General features: G+C 40.0%; 1 protein-coding gene across 2 annotated transcripts in view; it reads left to right on the top strand.

Annotated features, from left to right (window-relative positions):
* The window catches only part of ints10 (integrator complex subunit 10), a 73,532-nt gene that overhangs the window by 9,112 nt on the left and 41,822 nt on the right, over nt 1–22,598 (top strand). For both annotated transcript variants that reach the window (XM_041187138.1, XM_041187147.1), the window contains exons 4-8: nt 4,290–4,429; nt 11,636–11,717; nt 12,428–12,568; nt 14,358–14,529; nt 15,764–15,933. In XM_041187138.1, coding sequence (XP_041043072.1) covers nt 4,290–4,429; nt 11,636–11,717; nt 12,428–12,568; nt 14,358–14,529; nt 15,764–15,933 — 705 coding nt within the window. The remainder of the gene's footprint in view (nt 1–4,289; nt 4,430–11,635; nt 11,718–12,427; nt 12,569–14,357; nt 14,530–15,763; nt 15,934–22,598) is intronic.

Below are 22,598 nucleotides of genomic sequence, written 5' to 3'. Positions count from 1 at the left end.
GTAACTTTGTAATATTTGTTTTATTTCAAATAATTTGAATATATTTTGTACTAAAATATTGGATTATCCAGTACTTTCAACTAAGATATGTAAATAACTCGAAAAAGTGGGAATTTACTGATTTAAATGAATTTGTTGGATAATTTGAAATATGGAAATTTGAATTAAGAGAAACTCCTCTGTTTTCTTATCGGTTTCTCATAATTTAACACCATTCCATAGAAGTCAGTGGGTAATGCTGTAAAAATTGACATCGATCATTCTCACTTCTTCCAGAGGATGATGCTTTAATCATCTTTTTTTAATAAGAAAAACTAGCCCATAATAATTGTCAAAATAAAGATTAGGTTAATGGTGGTCACCATTATTCAAGTGCAATTTGCCACAGCAAATTCAGCAGAGGACATATGTGATTAACTGCCAAAATTTAGAAGTTGCTATTGGAGGTGTGCTGCTCTGCTGTTATCTTTACGAAAATGGCATCTCTCTGTCAAGCAGATTGAGCAGCTTGAAGTTCCTGTAGTTCCAAGGTATAAATGAAGTAAACTCAGCACAGAAAGTGAAGTCTTCATTTCAAGTCTTAAGTAACTGCATAACAATGTGATAAGGTTAATTATTGTCATATTGAAAATTAACTATTGCAAGCGTGGGCTTTCATTCATAGAATCTTGGAATGGTTACAGGAGAGGATGCTATTCAGCCTGTTCTGTCTGTGCTGGCTTTCTGAAGGAGCAATTCATCTAGTGCCACACTTCTGCCTTCTCCACATAGCCCTGCACATTCTTCTTTTCTACATAATAACCCAAGTTCCTCTTGAGTGCCTTGATTGAACCTCTATCCACCACACTCTCAGGCACTGCATTGCTGATTCTCACCACTCATTGTATAAAAAAGTTTTTCCTCATGTCGCCATTGCTTCTTTTGCCAACTACCTTAAATCTGTGCCCTCAGGTTCACGATCCTTCCTCCAATGGGAACAGTTTCTCCCTATCTACTCTGTCCAGACCCCGTCATGATTTTGAATACCTGGATTAAACCTCCTCTCAACCTTTTCTTCTCCAAAGAGAACAGCCCCAATTTCTCTGATCTATCTACGTAACTGAAGTTCCTCATCCCTGGAACCATTCTCATGAATCTTTTCTGTACTCTCTCTGTTGCCTTCACATCCTTCCTAAAGTGTGGTGCCTAGAACAATGTTACACAGAGTTTTGATTCACAAGGGAATTAAGAGTTATGGGGGTCAAGCAGGAAATTGGAGTTCAAGCCACAATCAGATCAGCCAAGATTATATTGGATGGTGGAACAGGCTCGATGCTACTTTTTCTATTTCTTACGATCTTATGAGAACTGGATGCAGTACTCTAGTTGAGGCCGAACCAGTGTTTTATGTAGGTTTAACATAACTTCCTTTGTTACAGACAAGGAAGAGAGGCAAACCTGAACTCCTTTATTCTCTCACTGTCTGTCCAGAAGCAGAGGTGTTTTAAATTTTGAAAAAGGCTGTGGCATGTTTCCTCAAAACCCTCTGTTTGTGAGGTGATTTTTTAAACTGACTCACAGCAAACTGTCTTTAGGGTTAAATCAGAACTATAGTTAATTCATACACCTGGGCAATGGTCACATTGTCATACACACACACTATCACACAATAAGAAGATGGGAAAGAGAAATTTTTGCAACTATAAATAGCTTAAAAGAAAAAGAACCATAGATATGGATATCAGTTCACATGAGTGCCGGAGTCCAGAAAGTCATAGTCCTGTGAGGGTTCCTTCATGGAGGAGTTACTGTTCAGGCCTATTCAGCTAGCTGAAGCAGGAGTCGTAGAATTTCTTTGAAGTTGATGGTGATGCAGTGAGATGAGGTTGGTCTATTCAGCAGGCACTGGCAGGAATCTTCCAGAGAAACAGGCTTTGAGGAGGCTTAAGCATGATGCAGGCTATTAGTCAGCCTGGTGTCCTACATTGATGTTTGCTGGCTGGAAGTTAACAGCAGACTGAGTTGCGAGTCTAGAAATGTAATATTGAATCTTTCCAAGGTCAGAAGCTTAGGTCATGTGATGTTGCCCATTAATGAGTCAGTTGCAGGCTAATGAGCAGTTTCTATGCCTCTAACCAAATTCCATTGTTTACCTTAGAAGATAGATAGTGGCTATTAGAGCTTCCGCAGGTATAATAAGCTTTGATGGCTCTCCCTTTGTTGTAGGACCAGGCTTGGGAGACAGATTGTCTGTTGGTCCTTGGTTTTGTTGATTGTAATGTGCCCTCACAATGAGAGATGTAAGATTCCACAAAGATGAGGGTTGAGCTTTTGTCTTGGTGCTGCTGTTGAAAGTTTCCAAAACTGTAGCCACCTTGTGAATTATATGACCTGTAGCAGCCATCTTTTGGTTCAGCAAAGTTCACTTTTTAAATAAACAAAAAAAAAGTAAAGGTTTGATTTAAACAGTTTATTATCTCTTTCATGTCTTAGGGTCTTAACACTTGGCTTTTTTACTCAATGCTCCTATTGATAAAGCCCAGGATACTGTATGCTTTATTAACCACTCTCTCAACTTGTCCTGCCACCTTGAAGTTATTAATTATTTTTGCTTTTTATTTCTCTCTTTCTCTCTTCTCTCTCTGTCAATCCAATCTTACTTTCCCCCTTATTTGTCTTTCGCTGCTTGGTTTGACATTTTAATTCAAGATTCTAAATTGCATTTCCTTGTTCAGCTGTTAATTTCAGAATAGTTCAATCTGGTTAAGGAGAAAGACAGTTGCTTGTCCTGTTCACTCAGATCCCAAATATCTTGTGGAGGATGCCTTGCAGTTTTCATCCCGCATCTCTAGCAACTTCCAGTGCAAGATATTGTTGCCATTAAACAGGCAATGGCAAGTCTTACTCCCAGCAACTGCAATTCATTGACCTGTTACAGGCTATTTTCTGACAATTCAATCCCTGTCACTTATACTGTTGCTGCTTATCCCAACAGGTGCTTACGTTGAGTAAGTGATGTTGATCATAGGCGTCAATTGTAAAGGTGCCACTTAAACAGTATTTTAGTCTGTTTCAAACTGTGCAAACAGCTGTTTACTCTTGTTAAATAGCATTAAATAGCATTACCTGCTATTCAGTACTAAGTCACTTGTGTTCTCTATAATTCCTGCCACTGCCACTCCTGCAAGCTCTCCTTGCTGGCTTGTTGAGCTGGACACCATACTGCTTTAAATTAATGTGACTGTCTGAACACCTCTTAAATGGATTTGACTCCTTTATTTCTAACCCAAGTTGCTGACAGTGAGATTGCAAAGCCTTCATTATCTTAAAATCCCTGCGTGAGCAATGTACTGGTCATATGTCGACATGTAGGCATTGAGTAATGGCTGGCGCTGTATATGTACACAAATGGAAATGGAGAGATGGTAGAAGAAGCTTCCCTCTTGGCTTTTTAAAAATGGAAACATTTTCTAATTTTATGAAAAGATATTTAGGAAACAATATTACATTATGCCAGCCATTGTGTATCGTGGGAAAATCACGTTCACGTGAAAATGCCTGCTATCTGTAGTGTGTAGTGCAGTCTAATGGTAGAATGCTTTTTCTTGCTTCCTGCAATCTCTCTAAGCCTGTTAAAACAAAAGGCTAAAAGACATTTCTTCTAGTTAATTGTAGACAGTGTCACGGAAAATTGATGAGATATAATCAATTAGGTCATGACTTATCTGCACCTCAACTTCATTTAATTGCCTTTACTCCATAACCTTTGATGCCCTGCCTAATAAAAAAATATTTCTGTCTTCAAAGCTCCAAATGTCCTGATATCTGCAGCCTTTTGGAGTGGGAATTCCAGATTCCTGCTACCTTTGGTATAAAGTTTGTACTCAAATTGTATTTTCCCAGAAAAGAAAGGGATTTATCTTTCCATGTTGCACAGCAAAATTGCTTCTTAAAGGGTTATAAAAAGTTTTCTTAAGTAGTCAGCATAATGTCTAGATTTGAAGCTAACATTGAGATACACAGCTTGTCCTATGCTGAATGTGGTGTGTAGAGATAGAGCAAGAGTTCCCAAGCTGGCATCTCTATTCACGGAATAGCCCACATTTCTGGTGACATGTAGCCTTTGTTTCTTTGAGGAAGGTAGTATAATTTGTAATGTGAATTATCGACAATGTGTGAAGTTTGATTGACCTTGTATATCCTATATGAAAGGCCTGCATGAACCAAATTTGAATCCTTTGTGAGATTTTGAAGTACAAATACTATAGTGATACTTCTGAGATTTAAAACTCTGTTAAATTACTTTTCAGGATTGTTTGAGACCCTTCCAGGTAGAATACAATGTGAAATGCTTCTTAAAGCCACAGAGCAGTGCTTCAACACGTTGGAGAGAGCAGAAATGTTGCTGCTGCTCTTGAGACGGTTCCCAGAATCTGTGGTACAACATGGGGTACGTATATTCATGTAATACCAATCTAATTTTTTTTTTCACTGTTGTTAACTAACCTGTACATTGTTACTGTGCTGGCGTGATATGTTTCGTTTCAGCAATTGCTATGGATCTTTTCTGTTAAGTTTAACAAAAATAAGTTTAAAATGAATGCAGTAGTTTCTCTTACTTGGAGAAACTGTTACTGAAACAAAATCATAGAACCATAGAAAAGTTATAGCACAGAAGGAGGCCATTCAGCCCATCTTGTCCATGCCAGCCTGAGGATACCTAGGTGCCCTTTCTAATCCCACCTTCCTGCACCCGGCCCATAGCCCTGCATCTGACAGCACTTTAGGTGCAGATCCAGGTACTTTTTAAAAGAGTTTAAAGCTTCTGCTTCTACTACCAACTTGAGTAGTGAATTCCATATACCCACTACCCTCTGCGTAAAAAAGTTCTTCCTCGTGTTCCCCCTACACCTTCTGCCACTTATCTTGAATCTATGTTCCCTGGTTCTAGAATTCTCTATCAAGGGAAACAATTTTATCCTGTCCACTCTATTTATTCCCCTCATAATTTTGTACACCTCAATCAAGTCATCTCTCAGCCTTCTTTGTTCTAAGGAAAATAACCCCAACCTATCCAATCTCTCCTCATAGCTACACTTTTCTAACCCTGGCAACAGTCTTGTAAACCTCCTCTGCACTCTCTCCAGAGCTATTACGTCCTTCCTGTAATGTGGTGACCAGAACTGCGCACAATACTCCAGTTGTGGCCTCACCAGTGTTTTATACAATTCCAACATTATGTCCTTACTTTTATATTCCATCCCTCTGCCAATGAAGGAGAGCATTCCATATGCCTTCTTTTCAACCTTGTCTACTTGAACTGCTGCCTTCAGGGTCCTGTGTACTTGTACGCCAATATCTCTCATTTCATCTACCCCTCTTAGTATATTCCCATTTATTTTGTAACCCCTGTAACTGTTTGACCTCCCTAAATGTATGACCTCACACTTCTCTATGTTAAAATCCATCTGCCACTTTACTGCCCACACCACCAACCCATCTATATCATTTTGGAAATTATGGCTATCCTCTACCCTATCCACTACTTGGCCAATCGTTGTGTCATCTGCAAATTTCCCAATCGTGCCCCCTATGTTCACATCCAAATTGTTAATATATAACACAAACAGCAAGGGTCCCAACACCGAGCCCTGTGGAACATCACTTGAGACAACTTTCCATTTGCAAGAGCATCCATCGACCATTACCCTTTGTTTCCTGTTACAAAGCCAACTTTTTATCCAGTTTGTCACATTACCCTGAATCCCATGGGCTTTTACTTTCCTGACCAATCTTCCATGTGGGACCTTGTCAAATGCCTTGCTAAAATCCATGTACACAACGTCCACTGCACTACCTTCATCAACACTTCTTGTCACTTCCTCAAAGAATTCAATCAAATTTGTGAGGCAAGACCTTCCTTTAACAAATCCAAGCTGACCATTCCTGACTAGTCCATGCCTTTCCACATGACAGTTAATCCTATCTCTCAGGATTGATTCTACTAATTTGATCACCACCGATGTAAGACTAACTAGCCTATAATTGTTTGGCATTTCCTTTGATCCTTTTTAAACAGTGGAACTACGTTTGCGTTTCTCTAGACCTCCGGTACCTCCCCCTGTATCTAGTGAAGATTGGAAAATCATCCTCAGAGCATCTGCTATCTCCTCCCTGACTTCGTTCAGCAGCCTCGGAAACAATCCATCTGGCCCTGGCAACTTATTGACTTTCAAGGATTTCAACCCTTCGAGTACTTCCTCTCTCTTTATGACTATCCCGTCCAATATCTCGCAGTATTCCTCCTGGACTACTATATCTATATCCTCCCTTTCCTTTGTAAACACGGAGACAAAATATTCATTCAAAACCCTTCCCACAGTTTCTGCATCTACACACAAGTTTCCATCTTCATCTCTGATAGGTCCCACTTTTTTCTTAACTAACCTTTTAGCATTAATGTATTGGTAAAACATCTTTGGGTTATCTTTAACTTGCTAATCTTTTTTCATACCCCGTCTTTGATTTCCTTATTTCCTTTTTTACTTTGTCCCTGCACTTCCTATATTTGTCTAGGCTATCTGCAGTGCTTAGTTCTTTGTGCCTGTCATACACTTTCTAATCTGCTCGTTCTGTATGTGCTGTTTTCTACAATTTTTAAAGCCTATAGTACATAGTGGCAAACTAGAACTAGTGAGGTCAAGTCCAAGGTTTGGTGAGGACCTGACCCCAACAGTTTCTTTGGGGGTGATGCTTAGCAGAGGTTGGACGATCCCTTATGGGTCAGAATGGATAACCACAGGTCACAACTCCTAGTGGAAATTGCACAGTGGCAATGTCAGGTACCTGGGAGCAATTTTCTTCCCTACTTTCCTGGTCAGGGCCTGTACATGATACAATAAAACTTGGAAAATATAGAGAAGGAAATAATGGTTTAAATAGCTTGGTCCTCTCCTACCTAAAAGGTGAAAATCAAAGATTGCACACAAAAAATAGATTATATCTCCTTTTTCTGCTGAAATCTGGATTTTACTCTATAACAAGAAAACAAAGATGGTCTTTGTTACCCACTGTAACCAATCCTGTTGCAATCCGGTTTGGATTGTGATCTAGGTTATGGAATGCTACATGTTCACTCGCCAACAGTACTCCAAATATTGGTCAACAGGAGGCAAGGGAGTGTGTAGAAATGATTATTGTAGTCCTATCTAATGCTCTGGACAAGATCTGACAAAACTCATCCAATTGAGATAAGACTTCATGTGGTTGATTTGTTCTTACCAATTTGTGAGTAAAATGCTTATCCTTTCTAACTGCTGAAGTACATTGAGATTTTTTTTTTACTCTCATTCAGTTTTAAAAAAGGAGACCACAGGAGATTTGTGAAAGAGCAGACCACCTTCGTGTGAATTATTGAAATAAAAAATCCAAGTAATAAAAGAAGCAAAGGCTTGTGATGCTAAAAATAGACATTCTAATATGTCTAATTAGTGTCTGCACTTAAAGTTGCTGTGTTAGTTTTGTAACTGCACACTTAATCCATAAAGATTTTATAACTATGTTAAGACTCTTGTGACCAGTGTGCATTCTCTGTGCATATGAAACTTGTTTCTGTGTCATGAATTTTAAGTCTCGGTTTTCTATGAGAACATAATGGCAAGAACCCATTTTGACATTTGACTGTCATGTTGTAATTGCAGACATCCTAACATTAGGTGGCATTATTGTCTCCCTTCCATTTGTTTGCAAGTCCTCTGCCCTTATAAATACAGCAGAAACAGAAATTTTAATTGTGAAGTGATACATCTTAGTAAAAAGAAATAGCAGTAATTATACTCAAAATGGAAGTAGGATCGATAATGTGAAAGAGCAAATTAATTTGAGGGTACCTGTTACAGAACTATAAAGGTAGCACATCGGATTAATAGGGCTGCAGAAGAGAAGTGAATTCTTGGTGTTATCACATAGTATGAAAACTAAAAGCTAAGAGGTAATGATGAGCTTATATAAAATTAATAAGGCCTTAGTTGGAGTAATCTAAAGTATTGAGTCCCACACTACAGCAAGGATTTAGAGGGGGTACAGTACAATATGAAAAAGATGCTTCAATTTCAGTAATTTTGTTGGGAGGGGTTGAATTGGATTTGTTTTCTGGTCTATTGTTGTAAACAGGAGATCTGAGAATGGGCAGGATTTTTGAACTTCTCCCTAGATTTGCTTTCACGGGGCTAGGAGAGGGGTGAACAGAAGTTTGTGTCCGAGAATTACTGCTCAGTTTGTTGGGTATGGAGGAGGGGACTTAAGGGATTTCACGTGAGGGGTGGTGGTTGCTGATGATTTACTGTGAGCCACAGTTTCGTCTTCTGTGCTCAGTATTTCAATTCTACATTACTACTGCTCTGCACAAATTTCTTTACAAAATTCTCTGACAGTTGGGCTTTAAATTGATGACTATGAAAACCAGACAGCACAGATTGCTTAACAGTACTGTCTTCCCAGTTTGATGTTTTCAGGAGGTTACAATCTTAGCTGTTTTCAGCAAAAACCTGACTCTTTTTACAGGTTTATTTTGGAGCTGTTTTGTAACGTTAGGTTGCCCCCATTTTTGTTAATTATCCTAGTTATGTCCATAATGCCACCTATAACTAAAGTACCTTTAAAATCTTGCTGTTTATAATATACTGTGGACTATATCTGTTGCCTGAATTCCTTCTGACTACATTTTTTATCTTGCTGCTTACTTTTTAAAAATATCTTATACCTCCAACCCTAAAAATATTGGTGCATCTTGCTCCTCTCCTGCTTCTGTTACCAATTTTAAGTAGCCCCAAAATGTCGTTTCCACTCCTGTCAGCTTTATGTCTGGTTTCCCCCTCATCCCCTCTCCTCTACCCCACAACCCCAACTCTCTACACAATCCAGTGTCTCTGTCCCTCATTCCCCAGGTGTCTCTGCACTGGGAAACCAAAGTGCTTTTTAAATATTTATAACAGTGTACATAAATGGAACATGGTATTCTATTTCTGTTATATTCTATTTAGGAAGTTTAAACACTTTAAAAATGAATTGCTGGCTTCTCTGTTCTGTGAAACCCATGAACAAGAGTGAAAAGTGGTTAAACAGGCATATAGGATCTTGGGTTTTCTAATTAAAGACATAGAGTACAAAAGCAAGTAAGTAATGTTGAACCTTTTTAAAATACTGGTTTGGCCTCAACTGGCGTATTGCATCCAATTTAAATACCACACTTTGGGAAGGATGTGTAGGCATTAAAAAAATACAGAAAAGATTTACAAGAATGCTTCCAAGCATAAGGGACTTCAGTTACATACATATATATTGGAGAGGCTGTTCTCCTTAGAAAAGAGAAGGTTAAGAGAAGATTTGAAAGAGATGCTCAAGATCGTGAGGGGTCTACATAGAGTAGAGAGATAAACTGTTCCCATTGGCACAAAGGTCAAGACACAGATTTAAGATGAATGGTAAAAGAACTGTCAGCAACATGAGGAATTTTTTTTTTACCCAGTGAGTAGTTAAGATCTGGAATGTACTACCTGAGAGTGTGGTGGAAGCAGATTCAATTGAGAGAAATTTGTGGAGCTATGGTGAAAGGACAGGGAAGTGTGATGGAAAAAGTTGCTTTTGTAGAGAGTGGCAAGAACATGAGAAATAGCCTCCTGTGCTGTAACCTTTCTGTGGAATGTGCTTTTCAGATGTGCATTATGGAGGGAAGTGGTTCAAGGTTGTAGATGTATGGCATTGTGAGCTAGAATGAAGAAGAGTTACATGTAGAGGGGCTGTGGGGGATGAAAGCAAGGTAGAATAAGCAAAGAAATGTGGGAGGGCAATAGGGTTTAATAATCTTGGGTCAAGTGATCAGATTGGAATGGTAGTAACAGGTGAAGGGGATAGAACACAGGGAAGTTTAAGAGGTGGGAAGAAGGTGACTTCAGATTATAGGGAATACGTGAAAGCTGATGTTAGTGTAAGGGTTAGTGGTTACACAGGGCATGAGGGATTAGTGCAGTGGGAAAAGGTCATAGACACTATAGCTGTCAGTAGATAGTGGGAAAGGAAGTGACGCTACATGAAGGGGAGAAGCAACACAAAACGGTGTAGAAGTATGAGATGTTAAGGGAAGTGGCGTAACAAAATGCACCTTGCCAGCCTGTAGTATCTCCTTCCATGCCACGACATCCAATTAAATTGATAGAAGAAAGAGAACAACAGAAAGAAATAGAAAAGAACAGACTAGAGCATGAGAGATGAACAATATATACATGGTTAGAAGAGAAGGAGAGGCATAGAAACAGAACATGAGACAAGGGAATTGATTTTGACCTATGAATGACCAGCTGGTGGAGCACATTGGTTGGCCTCTTGTTCCAGCAAAGAAGAAGCCCCTGCCACTTGAAGCCAGAGCCCCATTTAAGTTTCACAGACAAGCTGAGAGATGCTTATCAGGTGCCCTAATACAACTCGTTGGATTGAGGTTGCAAGATCAGGTTGGGTTATATTGTCGTTTCTGTGCTGCAATCGGTTAGCGCATTCACCTGTTAACCGAAAGGTTGGTGGTTCAAGGCCACCCAGGGGCGAAGCTGTCACTTTTAAGCTTAGCCTAAATGGCCAAGTGGTTATGGTACTGGGTTTGTAACCCCAAGATCAAGAGTTCAAATCTCACCATGGCAAACTATGAAACAATGTAACTTCATCTGAAACAGATGGAAACAGGTTTGTACTCGAACGAGTTATCAGGTTGGGTTATCAATGAAAGTTGCAGGGCCAGGTGGAAGGCATGAGCACTACTGTACCTCTGGGGCTCACAAAACTAATTCAACACTTAACCATTGCTGAGCTTCTTCTGGTCCATTGTCCATGGAGCTGGCTGGAGTGTACATGGGATAGGCCTTGGCTAATTCTGATCTAAATTGGCAGTTGGGGGTCATAGGACTCCAGTTTTCATATTAAAAATATCCTTCCATGTTAAAAAGAGCCTAACATTTGCACACCCAGTGATAGGTTCCATTCAAAATGGAGTCAGCCACATTGCCAATGTTAACCATTCTTTCAGGCAGTTAATGTTTACATAACAGTGATTGGTTCATAGAAGAATCCAACAATCAGGCACTTGTTAGAAAAACTTAGATTTTTCAGTCTTCAAAGGGGTTGAATAAGAAGGACACCTTAAAGAAGAATATACATTTAAGAGACTAAGTGAAGTAGAAAAGGCTAATCTGGCACACTTCATGTTTCACCATGACTCCTAAACAAAGAACCTTAGAGCATCCTGTTGAAAGGTAAGTTCGGGACTGATGTCAGGAAGCTCTTACCTCATAGTGATTGATTTGTAGAATAATTTTCTGGGAATTGTGGTAGAAGTATTTAAGAAGTAGTTGGACATTGTGATGGGGGAGGAGGCCATGGATTTCTATAAAAGGATGAGCTAGATGGGGCAAATGGTCTCCTTCATCTGTATAGATAATTGTGTAGTTTACTGTGACCTTTGCATGTGTGACACTGAGGGCTTGAAATGCAATGTGTGCTAAATGCAAGTCTTTTAACAATAGAGGTTTTGAAAACTTGGAAAGATTTTTGACTATGAATGAGTTGATGGTGATGAATGTTTTGGGTATGTTTATTTTGTTCCATAAATTAGGTCAGTCTTGGTGAAACATTATTGGAAGCTGAAAACCTTGATGATCAAGACTCGCCTGTCAACTGTTTTAGAAAGTTATTTGGTAAGAAAGTAAAAAAGTCTTTATGAAAATATGAGTTTATAATAGTTCCTGGATTGCTTTGAGTTGGAACTTGCTGATGAACTTATTGGTATATGCACCATATGGTGTAGTTCTGAGTTATCTAGAATTGTAAAATCTCAGTCTTTATCACTGGCTTGTACTAAGTTAATCACATCCAGAGCAGTTCTGCAGCGCATCTTAATGTTCCTAGGCTAGGCAGGAGAATAATGAAGCAGGGTTCTATTTCTCATTGCTACTTACAATGCATTGTGCATGTGTGTGGATATTGGTCAGGCTCAGATGTGATGCCCTTGTTGATGTACAGTTTGCTGATGCTCATCTAAGTGGACATATGAGAAATGTTTAGTTTGGAGAGGTGCCAGGTGGCTGCTGCTCCCTGTACTATTTGAATATCTAGCAAAATCCCTTGTATCTATTTGCAATTCTTCCAGTGGATATTGTGTTATAATTCAAGAATTGGGGTCCATCATTGGCTTCCAAAAAATACTCCTTCATTTTTTTTTCTCCTTTAACATAAAAAGGCATCAATAAAACTAAAGAGCTAAAACTGCTCTCCTTTTTGAAGGATGGTCAGTGTATAATTTAACGGTTTGTCTGGAATTACCTGTCGTGCCATATGACATATGAGACTTCTTTTTCCTGTTGTAATTTAAATTTTTCTATAACACAATGCACTTTTGTATCTGCAGTGTGTGATGTCCTACCTCTAATTATTAATAACCCTGATGTGAGATTACCTGCCAATCTGTTGTATCAGTATCTCCACAAGGCAGCAGAGTTTTATATTGGTTACGTTACCAGATCTCCTTCTTTGGAAAATCAGCATCAAGGTAATGCAATGCATTCTTCTAAGAGCCCAGTATTGCATGGTCACTGGACCAGTAATAAGAGAAAGAATTGCTTTTATTGCTGTTAGAAAGTGATCTTTTAATAATATAGTTTATTAATAATCAGTTGCATAAACCTGTGTAAGAATTTTTCCAGCACGTTCGATATGATTTTATTTTTGCGAAGATAGTCTTTTGTATTTTGCTTCCCTTCATTTACGTCTCCTTGATCCAAACATCTTCCTCATCAAAAAAAGATAGGCTGGAGCACTATTCCTAGGCCTTTGCCTTATCCCATAGCTGACTGCTAGGAAATATTACTGAAGTCGCTCATGGCGACTACTGGTGAGACTTTACATTCTGGAAGAAAAGGAGGGATTTTGATCTGCTTCATGACTAATCTTGGTGAAATTTCCCAGTCAGGCTCATGAACTGGTGGGCAATAGCATTTACATTAGATTAAAGGGACTGGCAACCATGAAAAATACAAATGGTTTGCTAGCTTAGAGAAACTGACAGTGATCTACCTATTGTGGTGTCTTCAATGGTCTATCCTTTGACTTGAAGGGCCAAATGGCCTCCACCAGTGCCGTAAATGACTAGGACTCTGATTCACCTCATTACCCATATCAAGTCAGGATTATGTTCTAATATACCTGGAAACACTCATGTTCTGTTTTGTACAATCCTTCTTTATATTCAGTATTTTTAAAAAATTCCTTCATGGGATGTGGGTGTTGCTGGCTAGGCCAGCATTTATTGCCCATCCCTAATTGCCCTTGTTTAGAGGACATTTAAGAGTCAACCACATTACTGTAGGTCTGGAGTCACATGTAGGCCAGACCAGGTAAGGATGAAGTTACATTGTTTCATAGTTTGCCATTGTGAGATTTGAAATCTTGATCTCAGGGTTACAAACCCAGTACCATAACCACTTGGCTATTTAGGCCAAGCCCCAGACCAGGTAAGGATGGCAGATTTCCTTCCCTAAGGCCTTAATGAGATTTATGTGACACATAATGTTACTTCATTATCACTTTATTAAAGCATCCCTATCCATATTTAAGTTCATATTTTGGAAGATTGCCAAGAGAGAAGTAGGTGGGACCTGGCACTATGCCTGTATGTGCAATTTTCCTCTGCTCATGCAGAGACTGTCATGATTTGGCAGGAAATTTTGCCATTCCTGTCATTTCTCACTATCACTTTGGGGAAAGTACCTGATTTATGCTCACTGTAGCTCACTAACAGCACTGCTTGATTCAGAAGTTACTTCTTATGTGGAATCCTGGTGCCAGCTACTCCCTGGAGTAGTCAGAGTTTGATTTCATCATCCCTTTTTAAGCTAGTGTCGCATTTCTTGAGTAATTAATTTTTACCTGTATTGCAGCAAAATTGTTGATCAGTGTCATATATTTGGAGACATTTGGGGTGAGGAGAAGAAGGAACACTTCAATCATGTATGTTAGTACAAATTACTCATCTGTAAGGAGCATATCCTTTAGTTTTAAGACATGCGTTTGATCAGAATTGGCAATAGTCTTGAATTTAAAAAGTAAATTAGTTCCAATATTTTGCCTAGTAAATTGGACCTGTCAGAAATGTTTTGATGGAGAATATTTGACTTTGAAATATGAATTGGCTCCTTGTATAACATCTGAATGGATGGATTTTTCAGAATTAGGCTAAGGAAGTTAAAAGATTGAACTGCAGTGGGTGGAAAGGTTGTTTTTGGTCTGTTTGTGTTTTAACCATTCAACACAAAAATTAATTAACTCCTATCTTCTGCTAGGTTCCCAAGAAACAGCCGATATAAAGTCACCCACCAAACGAAGCACTCAGAAATATATCATCGAAGGGCTGACTGAGAAGTCATCGTTGATAATGGAACCATGGGACAGATTGTTTGAAATCATGTCTATTGTGGCAATGAGGTGTGAGTGGCAGATGGACAAAGCAAACAGGTTAGAATTCTGATTGACCATTTTGGTCCACTACTTTCTAGGATAAGCATTGTAAAAAAATCCACCAAATTACATGCTATTATAATCTGAGGAGCTCTTTTTATCTTTTTTCCTGTGAGGCTGGTGGGTGGGAGAGTTCTTTAAATAATCTAGTACAAAGTTTTTAACCATTTTGCAAGCTAACTGTTTCCAGGCTGCCATCCAATGTTGTTTAAGTAGGAGTGTCCAATTCACAGACATCTCCATGGATACAGTTTATAGCTACTCTGAGCCAAGCACATTTGAATAATATGAAAGAAGATCCCCTGGGATAGTTTCCCTTTTTTCTATCCTCTTTCCTCCAATCAGTGTAGGACTGGCAAAATGGCCTTGAGAAAATAATGAATAAATTAATATCAACTATTTACATGATCCAATGTTAGTATGTTTGAATAAACTGTATAGAATCAAGCAACATATTATTCTTCACCATCCTTTTTTGAGTATCAAGTTGCCCGATCTTATTAGAAGTTGAAGACACTGAATACTTTTTTGAAATAATCTTGAGTTAAGCACGGTAAAAATTCAAATCAGATCTCTCACTAGTATATTATGAAAATCCTCCTAACTGCAAAGAAAAAATATTTGCAACCTGACATTTTGGCAGTGTTTCTATATCCATTGCTCCTCTGAACTTTCTTGTTCCTCATAAGCCGCATATATTTCAATCTACATGCTTATCCTCCTTGTAATTCTTATTGTGTTGACATCAAGACTCAATGCATATTCTTAAAGCTATTGAACCCTTACCTCTCTTCAGCATTTCCTTCCTCCCTTGAAGATTCAGTAACCTACTTTAACTAATCCTTATTTTTTTCCCTCATGATATATGAAACATTGGTACTTTCCTGTGCCTTAGCTTTTCGATTTATAAAAAAAAAGTTTTGGCTGGGTTGAAGCGCTGATCCTATAAATACAAAGATTAAAAGTGAACTAGAGAAAAAATTGATCCTTTAATTCAGAATCAGCCCATACGTAGTATTGTTATTGCAATGCTTTCATTCTTCTTGTGCTGACTATTCAAAATTTACAGTTATAACATGAACAAACATTTCTTAACAACCCATTTAAACTGTATTGCAGCTTGAAATCTAAATCCACGGTTCAATGTAATATTGAGGGTTTTTTAACGTGTTTTTTTCACATATTTCACTCATCCTTGAGTTCTAGATTATCTGTCAAATTTATCTTTCAGGAATTGTGGTGAAATTCTGCATAGGATGAAAGATTTATGCAGGTATATAAACAACTTTGACGACGAAGGCCATAGGAAGTATAAACATCAAGTTGTTTATTCTACGTTACTGGTTTTCTTCAAGAATGCATTCCAATATGTCGGCAGTATCCAGCCATCTCTATTTCAAGGTTAGTTCAGGGATTCTTAGGAAAATAACGTTGTCTCAGGTAGACCAAAATCAGAGCTCTTGTATCCAAAGAAATTACCATATTTTACAATTAATTTTCACTTGGATGAAAATGCAGGGAGGAAAATAAGGAAAGCTGGTAATCGCGCCATATGAGAGAACATACGTTTTAAAAAATTCTTTCATGGGATGTGGGCGTCGCTGGCTAGACCAGCATTTATTGCCCAGGAGTGTGCGGAGCCTAGAGTTGTTGGAGCTGCACTCTTTCAGGTGAATGGAGGGGTATCCTCACACACACCTGACATAACCTGAAGATGGTGGATAGGCTTTGGGTAGGCAGGACGAGAATTACTCTCAGCAGAATTCCCAGCTTCTGACCTGCTCTTGTAGCCATGGTATTTATATGGCTGGTCCAGTTCAGTTTCTGGTCAATGGTAACCCTCCAGGATGTTGATAGTGGGGGATTCAGAGGTGGTATTGCTGTTGAAAGTAAGCAGAGATGGTTAGTTTCTCTCTTGTTGAAGATGGTCATTGCCTGGCACTTGTGTGGTGCGAGTGTTACTTGCCCCTTTTCACCTCAAGCCAAAATGTTGCCCAGGTCTTACTGCATATGGACAGGACTACTTCAGTATCTGGGAAGTCACGAATGGTACTGAACACTGCAATCATCAGTGAACATTCCCACTTCTGACCTTATGATGGGGGGAAGATCATTGAAGCAGCTGAAGATGGTTGGGCCTAGGACACTACCCTGAGGAACTCTAGCAGCCATGTCCTAGGGCAGCGATGATCAGCCTCCAACAACCGCAATCATCGTCCTTTGGCTTAGGTATGACTCTAAACAGTGGACGGTTTTACCCCTGATTCCCATTGACTTCAGTTTTGCTAGGGATCCTTGATACAACACTCAGTTGGACGGTCACTCTCATCCCACCTCTGGAATTCAGCTCTTTTGTTCATGTTTGGTCCAAGACTAATGCGGTCTTGAGCTGAGTGGCCGAGGCAGAATCCAAGCTGAGCATCAGCGAGCTGGTTATTGGTAAGTTCTGCTTGACATTCTTGACAGCGCCTTCCATTGCTTTGCTGATGATTAAGAGTAGACAGTTTAAAACAGCGAGAAGAGAGCCGGGATTTTTACAATTTAAGGCAGCAAGAGGAGGGCCGGGGTTTTTACAGTTTAACGCAGCAAGAGGAAAGCCGGGATTTTTACAGTTTAAAGCAGCAAGAAGAGAGCTGGGATTTTTACAGTTTAAAGCAGCAAGAAGAGAGCTGGGATTTTTACAGTTTAAAGCAGTGAGAGGAGAGCTGGGATTTTTACAGTTTAAAGCAGGGAAAGGAGAGCCGGGAGCACATGGAGAGCAGACCTGTATGAGAAGGACAGTGGCAGTGGGAGATAAAAACTGGCAGCAGTGAGTCCCTTCCACCTGTTTCTACCTGTCAGAGCCAGTGTTTGACATCACAGGAAAACAGGTAGGTGATCGGTGGGTACCTCTTCCCTGTCTCTTTTGATTGGCCAAGTGGTTTGAATCAGATGTTATTTACAGCTGAAGAGTACAGATAAACATAGAAACTTAGAAAATAGGAGCAGGAGTAGGCCATTCGGCCCTTCGAGCCAGCTCCGCCATTCATTATGATCATGGCTGATCATCCAACTCAATAGCATGCTCCAGCTTTCTCCCCATATCCTTTGATCCCTTTCGCCCCAAGAGCTATATCTAACTCCTTCTTGAAAACATACAATGTTTTGGCCTCAACTACTTTCTGTGGTAGCAAATTCCACAGGCTCACCACTCTCGTGGGTGAAGAAATTTCTCCTCATCTCAGTCCTAAATGGTCTACCCCGTATCGTCAGACTGTGACCCCCGGTTCTGGACTCCCCCACCATCGGGAACATCCTTCCTGCATCTATTCACTTAAAATATTTAATATCCAAATTAATTAATTAAATAGAATAGAGATGGCTGGGCAATCGATGTGTTGCAGCTGTAGTATGTGGGACTGGTGGATGTTGGTGCGATCCACGGTGACCATATCTGCAGTAAATGTTGACTGCTCGAATTTCGGCTCAGATTTGATGAGCTGGAGTCCAAGCTGCAGATACTGCGGCATATTAGGGAGGGGAGAGTTACCTGGACACTGTTTCAGGAGGTAGTTACACCCCTTTGATAAATTACATCAAATTTGGTCTGTGGTCAGGGACAGGCAGGTGTGATTCTGAGTGAGGCAGTATGGGGATCCAGAATTTAAATTTGGAGGAGTCTCAGCTGGTGCCCTTATCCAATAGGCACGAGGTTCTTGTCCCCGGTGTGGATGAGGGCACAGACTGCAAGGAGGTTGAGCAAACTGACAACAGCACCGTGGTACAGAGCACCTTTCAAATGTGGGGGGAGATAAGTGAAATGTAGCAGTAATAGGGGATAGCATAGTTAGGGGAATAAATACTGTTCTCTGCAGCAAAGACAAGAGTCCCAAAGGCTGTGTTGCCAACCTTGTGCCAAGGTTAGGACATCTCTTCTGGGTTGGAGAGGAACTTGAAGTGGGAGGGGAAGGATCCAGTTGTCGTGGTCCACGTAGGTACCAACAACATAGGTAGGACTAGGAAAGAGGTTCTGCTGAGGGACTATGAGCAGCTAGGGGCTAAATTAAAAAGCAGAACGACAAAGGTAATAATTTCCGGATTGATACCTGAGCCACGTAGGGTAATTGGCATAGGATAAATAAGATTAGAGAGGTAAATGCGTGGCTCAAAGATTGGTGTGGGAGAAATGGGTTCCGATTCATGGGGCACTGGCACCAGTACTGGGGAAGGAGAGAGCTGTTTTGTTAGGACAGGCTTCATTTGAACCATAACACAAACAGAAAATGCTAGAAAACTTCTTCATTTTCTGTTTTTGTTTCAGAATTCCAGCATCTACAGTACTTTGCTTTCATTTGAACCATGCTGGGCCCAGTATCCTGGAGAATCATATAACTAGGGTTGTAGATAGGACTTTAGAATTGAAGGGAAGTTTAAAAAATCAGAAAGAAATGAGAGAGCAGAGGTACTGGGTGGTGAAGAGGTGAACGATAATCAAATTGTGACAGGAAGGGGCAGAAAATATAAGCAGAAGAGTGCAGCAGAAATTAGAACCAGAATGAGTAATAACTGTAAAAAGTCAAAGCTTAAGGCTCTTTATCTGAATGCATGCAGCGTTTGTAAGAAGATAGATGAGTTGATGGCACAAATAGAAATATATGGATATGACTTGATAGCTAGAGACATGGTTGCAGGGTGACGAAGACTGGGCACTCAATATTCAAGGGTATTCGATGTTCCGGAAAAGTAGGTAAAAAGGAAAAGGAGATGGGGCAGCTTTGTTAATAAAGGAAGGTATCAGTGCAGTGGTGAGTAATGATATAGGTGCCATAGATCGTGATGTGGAATCAGTTTGGGTAGAAATAAGCAATAGCAAGGCCAAGAAGCCACGGGTGGGAGTTGCCTATAGGCCTCCGAAGAGTTGCCTCACTGTAGGACGAAGTATAAATCGGGAAATAATGGAGGCATGTAAGAAGGGCGCTACAATTTTCATGGGTGACTTTAATCTGCATATTGACTGGACACATCAGATTGGCAGGGGGTAACATCGAAGACAAATTTGTAGAGTGCATCAGGGATTGTTTCTTAGAGCAATATGTTGCAGAGCCTACCCAGGAACAGGCTATTTTAGATCTAGTAATGTGTAATGAGGTAGGATTAATAAGACATCTCGTAGTTAAGGATCCTCTAGGAGGTAGTGATCACAACATAGTAAAATTTCAAATTCAGTTTGAGAGCAAGCAACTCTGGTCTCAAACCAATGTCCTCAACTTAAATAAGGACAATTACAGAGGTATGAAAAAAGTGTTATCTAAAGCGGGCTGGGAAAATAGACTAAGGGGAAGGTCAGTGGATGAGCAGTGGCAGATATATAAGCAGATATTTCATAATGCTCAGCAAAGATTTATCCCTGTCAAAAAGAAGGACTTGATGAGAAGGATGAACCACTCAAGGCTAACATAGGCAGTCAAGGAGAGTTTCCAATCAAAAACTAAGGCATATGAAGCAGAGAAAACTAGTGGTAGGCCAGAGGATTGGGGATTTTTTAGGAGCCAGCAGCAGATGACTAAAAAGCTAATAAAAAGGGAGAAAATTGATTATGAAAGTAAATTGGCAAGAAATATAAAAACAAACAGCAAGAGCTTCTATGGGTATATAAAAAGGAGAGTAGCTAAAGTGAGTGTCGGACCCTTGGAGGATGCAACTGGAGAACTGATAACGGGAAACAGGGAAATGGCACATAATTTAAATCAATATTTTGCATTGGCCTTCACGGTGGAGGACACTATAAACATTTCAACGATATTAGCTAAGGAAGGAGCTAATGGGAGGAAAGATCTTGTAACAATCTCTATCATGAGGGACAAAGTATTTGACTAACTAATGGAACTAAAGGCAGACAAGCCGCCAGGACCTGACGGCCTGTATCCAAGGGTTTTAAAGGAAGTGGCTGCAGCGATAGTGGAGGCATTGGTCAAAATATTCCAGAACTCACTAGGTTCTGGGAGGGTCCCAGCAGATTGGAAAACCACTAATGTGATGCCCCTGTTCAAGAAGGAAGGGAGACAAAAAGCAAGAAACTATAGGCCAGTCAGCCTAACATCTGTAGTTGTGAAATTGCTAGAGTCTATTATTAAGGAAGAAATAGCAGGGCATTTAGAGAAGCTTAATGCAATCAAACAGTCGACATGGTTTTGTGAAGGGAAAATCATGTTTGACAAATTTGCTACAGCTCTTTGAGGATACAACAAGCAGAGTTAATAAAGGGGAACTGGTAGATATAGTGTATTTGGATTTCCAGAAGGCGCCACATAAAAAGGTTATTGCACAAGAAAGGAGCTCATCATATTAGGAGTAATATATTCGCATGGATTGAGGATTGGTTAACATACAAAAGACAGAGTGTTGAGATTAATGTTTTTTTTCAGGTTGGAAAGAAGTAGCTAGTGGAGTGCCACAAGTATCAATCCTAGGGCCTCAATTATTTATTATCTATATTAATGACTTGGAGGGGGCAGAGTGTAATGTATCGAAATTTGCTGATGATACAAAAAAGGTGTGAGGGCATGTGCTGATGATGACATAAGGAATCTGCAAGGGGATTTAGGCAGGTTGAGTGAGTGGCCAAAAACTTGGCAGAGGAGTTTAGTGGAGGAAAGTGTGAGGTTATGCATTTTGGTAGGAAAAATGAAAAGGCAGAATATTATTTAAATGGCGAGAGACTCCAAAAAAGTACAACACAGAGGGATCTGGGTGTTCTTGTGCATGAAACACAAAAAGTTAACATGCAGGTGCAGCAAGTAATTAAGAAGGCAAATGGAATTTAGGCCTGTATTGCTAGGGGGTTGGAGTTTAAAAATAGTGAAGTATTGTTACAACTGTACAGCGTGTTGGTGAGGCAGCACCTGGAGTACTGTGTACAGTTTTGGTCCCTGCATTTAAGAAAGGATATACTGGCATTGGGGGCAGTTCAAAAGAGATTCACTAGGCTGATCCAGGGATGAAAGGGTTGACCGATCAAGAATGGCTAAACAGGTTAGGCCTTTTTTTTGTTAGAGTTTAGAAGAATAAGGGATGATCTTATTGAAACATACAAGATTCTGAGGGGACTTGACAGGGTAGATGTTGAGAAGATGTTTCCACTAGTGGGGGAACCTTGAACTAGGGAACATAGCTACAGAACAAAGGCACACCCATTTAAAACTGAGGTGCGAAGGAATTTCTTCTCTGAGGGTAGTGAATGTCTGGAATTCTCTACCCCAGAGAGTTGTGGAGGCTAGATCACTGAAAGTATTTAAAGAGGAGGTAGATAGATATTTGAAATATCGGGGAGTTGAGGGTTGTGAGGAGCTGGCACGAAAGAGGAGTTGAGGCCTGGGGCAGATCAGCCATGATCTTATTGAATGGTAGGACAGGGTTGAGGGGCCAGATGGCCTACTCCTGCTCCTAATTCTAATGTTCTTATGTAGACTGTTGCAATGCTAATTGGTAGAATTGGACTTGGCCTGCTTTTTGTGATCAGGACGTATCAACAGTTTTCCACAGATATATGCCAGTGTTGTAGCTGTACTGGAACAGCTTGACCAGGGGTGCAGCTAGTCCTGGAGCACAAGTCTTCAGCTGGTATGTTGTCAGGGCCCAAACCTTTGCGATATCCAGCATGTTCAGCCATTTGTTTTTATCACATGGAATGAATTTAATTGTCTGAAGACTGGCATTTATGATGCTGAGGACTTCAGGAGGAGGTTGAGATGGATCATCGACTTGGCACTTCTGGTTGAAGCTATTTACAAATCCTTCAGCTTTGCCTTTGACACCAACATGCTGGGCATCCTCCATCATTGAGGATGGCAATGTTTGCGTAGTATCCTCCTCTAGTTGGTTGTTTAATTGTGCACTACCATTTACAACTGGATATGGCAGGACTGCAGAGTTTTGATTTGAACTGCAGGTTGTAGGATTGCTTAGCCCTGTCTTTGGCATACTTTTTCCACTGTTTAGCATGCATATAGTTTTGTACAAAGTTGACATCTCATTTTCAGGTATGTCTGGTGCTGTTGTGGCATGCTTTTCTACAACCCACATTGAAC

The sequence above is a fragment of the Carcharodon carcharias genome, chromosome 1 (genome assembly GCF_017639515.1).
Source record: "Carcharodon carcharias isolate sCarCar2 chromosome 1, sCarCar2.pri, whole genome shotgun sequence".
Taxonomy (NCBI): Eukaryota; Metazoa; Chordata; class Chondrichthyes; order Lamniformes; family Lamnidae; genus Carcharodon; species Carcharodon carcharias.
This window is presented reverse-complemented; position numbering and strand designations above follow the sequence as displayed.